Source organism: Astatotilapia calliptera, chromosome 1 (genome assembly GCF_964374335.1).
Source record: "Astatotilapia calliptera chromosome 1, fAstCal68.1, whole genome shotgun sequence".
Classification (NCBI taxonomy): Eukaryota; Metazoa; Chordata; class Actinopteri; order Cichliformes; family Cichlidae; genus Astatotilapia; species Astatotilapia calliptera.
In genome coordinates, this window is record NC_137422.1 from 19012351 (window position 1) to 19023534 (window position 11184).

Sequence of the window (11184 nt, forward strand, 5' to 3'; positions counted from 1 at the left end):
TAGGTGCATGCTAGCTGCAACAAGTTTGCATCTGTTAGGTTAGCAGGTTTACTTAGTTATTAGAAAGTGCTCCCGAAGATTTGGGGAACATGTTGTAACAAATAATGGTATTTTTTCCTACATGCCGTTAAACAACTAAATGAAAATCGCAGTCAAGTGTAATGAGTTATTCTTGATGCTAGAAGTGGGGTGGGGGGGTCCTTGCAGATGTGGCTTGGCTAAATCAGGATGCCTGAAAATCATCTGTGAAAAAGCTGTTTTCAAGCAACCTCAGTGGATTTCAGAGTGATCACATCATCTTTGTAACATTTGTGGATGGCCAGTGACCCAGAAGACACTGAATCCTTCAGTCCTTATATTTCCCCTCTCTGAGTCCCTCTAATTTAAACAGCGTTTCTTCTGCTTTGCCACATAACAATGAAATGCCTCACCTCCCCATTTACAGAATGTTATCTTTATGATTGCATCATTCTAAATGTAAAAATAAATAAATGAATATTAATATTAATAATAATAAAATGTGTTCTGGTGACTTGGCCTGGCATTTACTGGACATAACATCACACTGCAACACCCCACAGTGGATCTTTGTACTATACACATTTAAAGCAGACCGGCTAAAGGAGCGGACGTGACCACACCAAGTGTCACGTCTGTCAGCTAAGAACAGGAAAATGAGGCTACAGTTCACACAGAATAGCAGTATGAGAATTTGGTGTAAACATCCCAAAAGTATGGATCCATCCACCCATATTAAGCAGTTCAGGCCAGTAGCGGTGTAATGATGTGGAGGATATTTTCTTGGCAAACTTTGAAACCTTGAATTTCACATTCTTCAAATGCCACAGCCCACCTGAGTATTGTTGTTGACCATGTTTATTCCTTTATGTGTATTCAACATTAGATGGCCACTTCCAGAAGGATAAAACACCATGTCACCAAGCTCAAATCACTTCAAACTGGTTTCTTTAACATGACTATGAGTTCACTTCACTCAAATGACCTCCAAAGTCACCAGATCTCAGTCCAATAAAGCAAATTTGGGATGTTATGCCATGGCAGACTTGTATCACTGATATGCCGCTAACAGATCTGCAGCAACTGTGTGATCCAGTCACACCAGTGTGGAACAAAATCTCTGAGGGAGCTTGTTGAATCTATGTAACGAAGCATTACAGCAGATCTGAGCAACTCTGAGCACACAGATGTTAATGACAATCAGCCCGATGTGTAGAAGTTGAATGTTTACTACACTTGAGACATTTACCAAAACGTCACAATGATGCTGGAGAAATAGTGATAAAAGCCGGCACCATCATCTTTGGGGACCATTCCAACCTGTACAAAAGTTTCAAGCAACTCGTTTAACAGTTCATAAAACATTTTTTGTAATGACATTTTTTTCTCGTGTGACATTTAGCCATTTTACACACAGCTAGCTGCTTTTGGGTTTGATCAAATCATGTAAAACAGCCAATTTGTGAAAACTACTTTGTGCTCTGGAGCATTTTTCATAATTATCTGACATTTAGGCACTTCATTCAAAAACAATGATTTGCTTTCTACACCAGTGAAAAAAAGCTGCAACCCTGAAATTTCACAAAATTATAAACCTTGGAACTCTTCTTCCACGCTTCCTACCGCATTAGCAGAGCTTTAAACGTTTTTGCAGACAGATTTTAAGACTGAATGAGCGCTTTGTGCTAATTGACTGTTTTTTCATTCAGCAATTTTCTTTTTTCCCTCGCTGTCCTATTACAAGGACATGCCCTCCACGGAGAATAGTACGATCCATGCAGTATTGAGTAGAAGAAAAAAATGCTTCCGCTCTACATCCACATATTGGCCTTGTGTACAACACTATCTACAAAAGACAATATTTGGTTAATCCTTGCTGAAGATGATGTACCTGGCCTTTCCTATTAGTGTTCAGATTTTAAAAAACGCAGCACAAACACCATCTCAGGGACAGATAAGTGCTGCCTCCTGGCTACAATCAAAGTTATAAGAGTACATGTAAGTGGCCCTCAGTTTTAGTTTTGCTTGTCTGGAGGCTAGGATTCGCCTCTCCTGCCCCTCTAACACCACACATGGGATAAAACCCAGTCTGGACCTAGAGTAGCCTCAGGAAAGGAAGGAGGCGGCGCTTGGCAGCTCACAGCTGATCCTCACAGATTCTCTGGCTTCACTGGTTGTACCTAATGACCGCCGTCTATTCTGGGATTAACAGGCAGTACTGTGACGGGATAGAAAGGCGTCTCAACGTGTCAATAAGTGAGAAATCCAATAATAACTATAAAAGCAGCAGCCGACACCAATGGGAGGCCATGATGCAACACCGCTAATAGAACAGAGAGGAGTGGGAGTCCAGCTGAGAGGAGCATGACTTAAGGGCTTCATGCGTTGCTGTCAAGAACACAGAAAACTCAGAGTCCTTTCATGTCTGAAACTACTTCAATCACAAGAAACACTTCATGTATGGATCTATAATAGAACATATATGCACAGTTCCTCCTAGAGTGAACCTTTTATGTTGTTGCTGCACCTTCATTTTTTTCTACTCCACATGAATTATTCCATTATTAAGACCTTTATATCTCCACATTTATATAAAACATGCCAAAACAATTTATTAAGTCAGTTCCAATCCCCATCTCACACACACACACACACACACACACACACACACACACACACACACACACACACACAGCAAAATGTAGTGATGTATTTAATCTACTTGAAGGCTAAAGGCAGGCTGTTAAAGGAAACTGAAAGATGTTTATTCTTTGAGGAGCATCACAGCACTGAAAACAGATTCTAAGATGACGTAAAACTTCATTTTTGTTAGCATGAGAAGTCAACACATTCAGCTTATTGGATCCTCTGGATAGTGATAAACATGGGCTTTCAGTAGTGGTTACCTTTCAGAACACAAGTTGGGTTTTGATCTTTGAAGTGAAAAAGGTACGTTTTACACACTGAATCAGAAATAAGTCTAGAATCTTTCTAATGCGTCACCTGCAAACGTTTCAAAGCACATATTCAGAATACACCAGAACAAAACAAGCGCTCTGAAAATTTATCAGCCCAGCAATTCCTGAATACTGGCCTTTGTGGCTCATTGGTTACTGAATATTTTAGTTTTGCACTTAGAAGTAAAATCACGACATTCTCTGAGCAGGGAAATGAATAACAAAACTATCCGTTTTACTTGGTGCATGTTGTCAGGTTCAGGGCATTCTTCTTTGTAACTTGAAGCTCCACCATGAAACAGTTCAAGTCCTTCAAGGATGCTCCTGTGATGTTTCAGAGCAAAATAAATGAATTGATGGTATCTGAGCCTTTAAAGTCTTTGATTTTATTTTCACACAATACCATTACAAATATGTTTCAAGGTCATATACTCTGCATCACAAACAATGATTTTCTTCACACTGAAGAAAAGTTTGCATCATTAAAAATCAGTTGTGGGGCTTGAAAGGTTTAGGCCTGCATGTGAGAAACACCAACTGCTGTTACACTGTAACAAAGTCTGAATGTCTGAAATCAAGGTACAGATCTCAGGTTCTTAATACTTACGACAACATAAAACACTGATCATTACTCACTTACTGGTTTTTACTGTGATTTCAGACCATAATGTGTACTCCACCCTGGAAATTAAGATGGACGGATAATAAATACTCCGGATTCACCCCAGTTCAGGAGCCACGGCTGGCTACGTTAGCAATCCCCCATCTCCCGATGTGGGCTCTGCTTAGGAGTCGACTCATCTGCTCTGCCTGTGATCAGCTCCAACTGCCTCGGACACACTGCTGAAACCCTGATCTCTGTGGAAGCAGACACAGCAGCGTAGGTTATAAGTATTTGTCCTGAGAAGCAAAAGGACCGGAATAAACTGATGGAAGCCTGTGCTCCAAATTTGTATCCCGTAATAACATAAGATTTTAGGCACAGCTGTTTCATGCCTTGCTGAGGTGTGCCAACAAAGGTACTGATAAAACTGAGGAGTGATACAGTCTGGTTAAATAGTTGCTGTATGCATGTACAAAAGTTCTTCTGAAAATGCAATGAAAGGGAAGTTTTTGGGGGCTGGTGATTGCTGCTGTCTCAGACTTTAAACAATCATATATAAATAAGGATCCTCCGACCTAGCAGCTAAATATCGGTATATCACATCAGCCTGGCTACATAGTAGAGTAGTTAGTGGGCAAAAAAAGATGTCATCTACTGGCTGCTGTATGTCTGTTATCATGTTAACACACCTTTACACTGGCTTTAAAAAAGGGGGGGATGAAGAGGTTTTAAAACACACAGGGAGGAGTGAACGATAAAGTATCGCCAAACTCTTATTTCAACATGGATATTGGCTAAAGAGTTTAAACCTTTAGCAAAACTTATAGTATGAATACAATCTTCATTGGTGTTAATACAGAACACACAAGTTTGTGTTTCTTCATACTACAACCATTCCTGGAGCTTTAACATCTTCAGATTTTTTATTTTTCCTTCTATGTTCACCTTCAAACTAAGTGAAGTTGTACTTGAAGCCTCTATTCTGTTTCTACAAGCTTGCATATCAGCCCAGACAGTCACAATTCTTGTGTCCCTACACTAAAATTAAAATTTATAAACAGTAGGAACAACATCCAATAGTTCTAAGAAAAATGTGTCCTAAACAAGAACAACTCTTAAAATAAACTATTAAAAACACCAGAAAAATTCTTAAACCTTTCACTTGAGAACTCGGCCTTAATGGTTATTTTCATACTCACTTAAGAAGCTGTTCCAGTTCTCGCTTTATCTTTATCACTACAGGTGGACCCTGATAGGTCAAAGCAGTGTAGAGCTGAACCAATGATGCACCAGCACGGATCTTATCCATTGCATCCTGCCCACTAGCAACACCGCCAATCCCAATAATTGGTATTTTACCTACAATAATAACAACATACAGGAAATTTACTTTATATGCACAGTCGATACTGAGGGAGATGGACATAACTCCGTACCTTTGGTGAGGTTGTACATCTCTCTGACAGTTGTAGTAGAGAGGTCTCTGAGAGGTTCTCCACTCAGCCCTCCAACCTCAGACTTATTTGGGTCCTGAAGTGTCTCTGGCCTTGACACAGTGGTGTTAGACACCATTAAACCATCCACTCCCAGCTGGAAACACAGAGCATAAGCGGAGATAGAAAGTAGGTGTCACAGGTGGCGGCACCTACAGCAGCAGAACTGGTGTATGTATGCGAGTGACCTCTGATGTGAAATACTCAGTGACAAAGAAAGAGACAAAGTGTGATTCGCTTTCTGTTCCGTCCTCAATGTCACATCTACTAAAGTGCAACTCCTCACCGCTCCAATGAGCACAAAAACCTACTGAAGTAGTGACAAGGTTACCCGAGCACAGAGGAGGAAGGGAGCCATGTGAAGCTTTACGCAGAGTTAAGGCTGTTTTTTTTTTTTAGTTTTTAGATAAAGCATGTTTTACTTTAGACATAACAATGATTCCCACCTCAGTGACGACATCAGCAATGTCTTGTTTGTCTTGGGCAGTTAGGTCAGGAGCAATCTTCACCAGGACGGGAGGTTTACGCTGTTCCTGCAGGGCATCACGTTCTTTCTGCACCTGAGCAGATAGTGCAAGTGATGAGGTAGAGAGACTAGTTAGAAAGATGGTTTACTGTGGCATAAGATCTAAAGCCTTGGAAATAGGAAGGGCTAAAAATACAGCCTATGGTTCAAGAACTGATGTACAGAAAAGAGACTTTGGAGCTACAGATTTTATTACATTGAATACCTAACATATACCCATCAAATCCACTTGAATGCCTTTCTAATTATTTTCAGTCAACCTAACGGGGAGTTTATAAAAATGCCTTTTTTAAAATTCCATTATTACCCATCACTACCCAATCTGAACCAGTGAAGCCAATGAGTACTCAAATTGGTGCTGATGGGGCATGAAGCTTTTATCACAGATGTCGCAGTTCTGTGACATTCATTAACCCTGTCCTTGACTTATTTTCCCCTTTTGCTGCAAGGGAAAACAACATTTGCTTCTCACTGGAGGGGTGTGGGTGGAGGACGGTGGTGGTGGGTGTGGGGGGGAAATACTACAGCTGGGGAAGCTGTAGAAGTTAAAGCAAAACCAACACGGGAGAAATACTATCGATTATACAAATATCAGCTGAACAAATCACTGTTGAAACCATTTTTCAGTACACAAAGGCAAAATTAGCACATGGCTACAGGTCAGATTCAAAGCATTGTGTTCAAGTTACAAAAAACTACAAACTGTTACGTCAAAAGAGCAGCACATATGACCTAGTGGCATCTAGCAGTGAGGTTGTGGATTATAACTTCAGCCTTGAATAGCATCCTCATCGTCACTTTTCAAGAGTGTAGTCTACAGGTTAGTAAAGATAGACAGGTTATGTTGAAGAATAGAGGTGATCATACCAAATTATCAACTTCAGGCTTGTTAGAACTGCTTCTTACAAATGTTATTGTCTTATAAACTGTATTACATGGCATGCGTCCATTAATCACTGCACCAATATGCCGGTGAGGATTTGTTTGTGCTTCTCAGTGTTTGCAATTCAATTATCACTTCTGTAGTCCTACTGTGTGCAGAAGCTGGCGAAGCTCAGCCTTGCCCTGTAGATCCCGGAGACCTGGTGTATTAGGGCTGCTAACGTTGACCACCAGGTAGTCGGCCAGCGGGCCCAGCACTTTCACGCCCTCCAGATAATCTGTCCCCGCATCCTGTGACAGCTTGTTCTTCCCCAGGTTGATGCCGAGGGGAAGGCCAGCTATAAACAAACATGCACACACACACAAACAGGATAGTTCAGAAAACACAGACACAGGTTGCATCATCAGGCACATGACTCAACTGGGGCACAAGCTGCTGACGTGCTAAATGAGATTTAAGTAAGTATGCAGGCGTGATTAAAATACAAGATGAGGAAAGGTCAAGATCATTAAAAACATATTTAACCTTATACATAATTTAATGCTGACATCCCACATCTCAAGCCACCAAAAAAACAAAAGTATGTAAGATCTAAATGAAAGTGAACTATGTAATCTCTGGTGCCACATTTACAGTACTTCAGAGAATACAAAGAGAATCTGCTAACCTTTACTTCGCCCTTGCTGCGTTTCTTCTCTGGCCTTCAGCCTCGTGTGTACTTCTGCCAGACCACAGCTGTTGAATCCATATCTACACACAGAGGGGGTAAAAAAAAACCCTGTTAAAACATTGGCTTAAACTCTATGCACGTACCAACAGACAAACTGAAGCTTAACCCTCTCAGGCCCAAATTAAGTTTTTTGTTGCTAATGCACAACCAAGTCCTGCAGTGGTACTTCTGAGTAAAAGAAACTCATAAAATATGTATGTGGGGTAATCAGGTTGTTAGTTCTTAACTGTTGCAAATCTGCAACGTCTGCCTGGAGAGGGTTAAAATCATGTCTGTCCACACACACACACACACACACACACACACACACACACACACACACACACACACACACACACACACACACACACACCCTGTTTAGTAAAGAATGTAATTAACTGACCAAATGTCACATACAGTCAAAAAACTATAGGTTTGTTATGGCACGTAATTTTGTACAAGACATGATAATGTGACAGTCAAGCTGACCTTTGACATTTCGACATCATATTAAACATCTTTGAAATCATGAGTGCATGAAATCTCTACCTATGTAAGAAAAACCTATAATCATCTCAGAAACATGTAATTTAATGCAAAAAGATCCAGTGATGAATTACTAATGCTTGTTTGTTGTATATGCTCAGACCTGCAAACATCCAGTGCAAGTATCAGTATAACTAATATCTGGCTTACTTTTTGACATCATTCTACCTTTCTAGTATTTTCTACAAGCAAACATCCTCTGCTTCCGGATTAGGCTGGCAAATGCACTAAAGCAGCGGTCCTCAACCCCTGGGCCTCGGACCGGTACCGGTCAGTGAGTCGTTTGGCACCGGGCCGCGAGAGTTGAGGCTCAGGTGTGAAATGCATGGTTTTCAGGGTTTTTATCGGTTTTCAGCATTATTTTGTTATCGTTTTTATTGTTAACTCGGTTTTCCTGGGTCTTTTCACATGTGTTATGAATAAATCTTCTTTTTTTCGGTACTGGTACTAGTTTTATTTTGTTGTATTTATCCGAGACACCTTAAAGGCCGGTCCGTGAAAATATTGTCGGGCATAAACTGGTCTGTGGCGCAAAAAAGGTTGGGGACCGCTGCACTAAAGGATATGAACAGCAGATGTGGCAAAAGTACAGACTTTCTTCGCTTAATTCATTCAGTGAATTAATGTAAGTATCCTCATTGTAAATGCAATTTAATCTCTGCTATGTAACCTAAATGTGAGCATGAGCACCACTGTGGCCAAGTCCAACACAGACCTTTAATTCACCAAATTACTGCAAAACACATCAAATACAGATCCAATATGTGATTCAAATTACACATAAGCTGTAAGTTGTCTGAAAAATAAATACTCAAGTACAGTACAGGTACCTGAAAATTCTACTTAAGTATTTGCACTTTGTTACTTCCCACCTCTGATGTCAGTGTGATGTGCATTTACATAAGAGTTCGACAGGTTACTTACAAGCCAGTGATATTATTTATATTGGCGCTGAGTGTCCTATACTTGCTGCTGTATCGTCCTGAATGACAGGTGTCACTACACAGACAAAACCTCAGCATCAGCACTAATGTAAGTCAAAAAAGCAGAGAAAAGATTTTCTCTTTCCTAGCTGTTGCATCATTGCCCTCTGAATAATTTGGGAAACTCACTGACATGACGGTAAAAACCAACATGAGCATACACTCGTGTCTTCGACATGGCTGTGGTGAGGTACACGACTGGCCAAAAACAGCATCAAAAACACAACACCTGTTGTCGTCATCATTGTCGTAAGCGCACGCCAAAAGTGACGTCACACACCAACACTGATGCTGCGGTTTTGGACAATTTACGACACCTACCATTCAGGAGAATACTGCCCACAACCTCAGTGGCAGTGTTGTCTGTGTTTAAACAGTTGCAAATGATCTCTCATATCGCTCATGAACGACATGTTGTCATTTTGAACAACAAAGGACATTTCTGTCACAAGATAAAAGCTGCAATCAGTGCTCGGCAAAGAGATTTAATATATTCTTTATTTATTAAGTCTCACTGAGATTTAAAATCTCTTTTTCAAGAGCAATCCAGCCAAAAGGGCATCAGGAATGACAACAAATAGAACTTAACAAACTTAACAGTTCTACAAAGATGTTCATCCAAAAAATTGTAAAACTCCTTCATAAATCCTGTCGATTACAGACTATTTACAACTAAAGATAAGGTTATTAGACATAAAACACACACAGAACCATGAGCCATCACTTTTTACTTTCAGCTAAGTATGTCAACCTAAAGACATAAAACAGGCCTTTTAAAGCACCAACTGTGGTGCAGCACTTCCAACCTCACCTGTTGATTATTGCATTATCTGCAGTGAGGCGAAACACGCGTGGCTTCGGGTTCCCCTCCTGAGGTTTGGGAGTAACTGTCCCCACCTCAACAAAGCCAAAGCCCAGTTTGTACAAGCCATCAACGGCTTCTCCGTGCTTGTCGAAGCCGGCCGCAATCCCAATCGGGTTTTTGAACTTTAACCCAAGGACGTTGACTTCCTGCAGACAAACAGAACAAACCCTTAGAGAAGTCCAGAAGCGCATGCAACCCACTGAGGAGACAGCCCTGTGACATGCTTACCAATGACGCAGGGTCCTGGTAACGGTTCAGAGGTACCAGACCCAAACCTATCATCTTCACTGCCAGCACATGGGCTGTCTCAGGCCCCACAATCCTCTGCAGCAGGGGCATTAGCTGGTTGGCATAGAAACGCTCATCTCCAGTCACAGTGAGGTAGGAAGCGAACAGGAGGCTACCTGAGCTGATGACCTTCACGGCTTCTTTTAACTTTTTCTGTTGAACGGTGATAAACATCATGTGACCAGACTGCTAAGAGTTCAATACGACTACTCACTCTGTTTACAATGACACAATCTGGGGTTGAATAAACAGACACAATACAAATAAAAGTATGTGTGGTATCAAACACATACATCACTCATGTGTGTTTTAATACGAAAATGCATTTCAAATGGACAAAAAATAAAGTATTATTAGTAAAAAAAAAAAAAATTAGTTTTACTTTTTGAGGTCAGGTTTGGTCCCTGTCAGTAGTAGATGCAAGATACGCATTAAAAAACTTAAACAGCAGACTTTGTTCAGCTTTCTTAGAGTAAATGCAAATAAACCCAATAACAACTCATTCATTGCATGCCTGTGTTTACGCAGTAAAACGAGAAGAGACGACCTGGAGTGTTTTACAGTAATATTACTTTCAGGCAGAGAAAACGAGCTAGCAAACAGGAGCACAAGTATCGCTGCGACGCTGAAACCCTGCCAGACAAACTCTGTTGTCCACGGTCTCTGACGTTACCTTCAATCCCGCCATAGACGCAGTTTTGCCTTCGCAATAAAGGGCATTGAATGTATTTCCTAACATGTTACACAAACCCACGCGGTGTTAACTTCCGGCACATCATCTCGCGATATTTCAATCATGGGCGGGCGGACAGTGACATTCTCAGATACCACGGGTGATTAAAGTTGACGTGCATTACACTACATTACGTGTGTATTAGATTTAATACAGGTTTTTTTTGGTAATTATTTTTTTAATAGCCTCTATTTTTTATTCAGTCTAGTGTCAGTTGGTTTCCAGAGTGGATTTTCTCATTTCAGTTTAGTTTTTATTGTTGTGAAAAAGTTTAGTATTATTTTTTTAATCTTATTTAATTTTTATGCTTTATTATTGTATGGAGAGCATATGTTGGGGACAAGACTTAGGAAAAGCAGTACAATAAAAACACAGAATTTCTTGAAAGTAGTTCAAGTCTGTTGTACACAAAGTCTTAATAAACATGTTCATCTAAGCCTCATTAGGTGTACTGTAATAAAATTAATACCAGACTAACATGAAATAAAACTCAGGATATTTCCTCATTTTAATTGAATTTAATTGAATTTTAGTTTTCCAAATTCATCAAACTCTTTTGATTTTATATTTTTTTTTCAA

The 11184-nt window shown here is 40.3% G+C and overlaps 1 protein-coding gene across 1 annotated transcript; it reads right to left on the reverse strand.

Moving 5' to 3' along the window:
- Positions 1 to 3339: 3339 nt before the first annotated feature.
- Positions 3340 to 10678, reverse strand: dhodh (dihydroorotate dehydrogenase). The gene is made up of 9 exons (XM_026166315.2): positions 10546 to 10678; positions 9813 to 10025; positions 9531 to 9730; positions 7149 to 7231; positions 6631 to 6818; positions 5519 to 5632; positions 5016 to 5169; positions 4779 to 4938; positions 3340 to 3833 (listed from the first exon to the last, which is right to left on the reverse strand). Exons 1-9 carry the CDS (start codon positions 10609 to 10611, stop codon positions 3773 to 3775), a joined length of 1239 nt encoding a protein of 412 aa, XP_026022100.1. The 5' UTR covers positions 10612 to 10678; the 3' UTR covers positions 3340 to 3772.
- Positions 10679 to 11184: the final 506 nt, after the last annotated feature.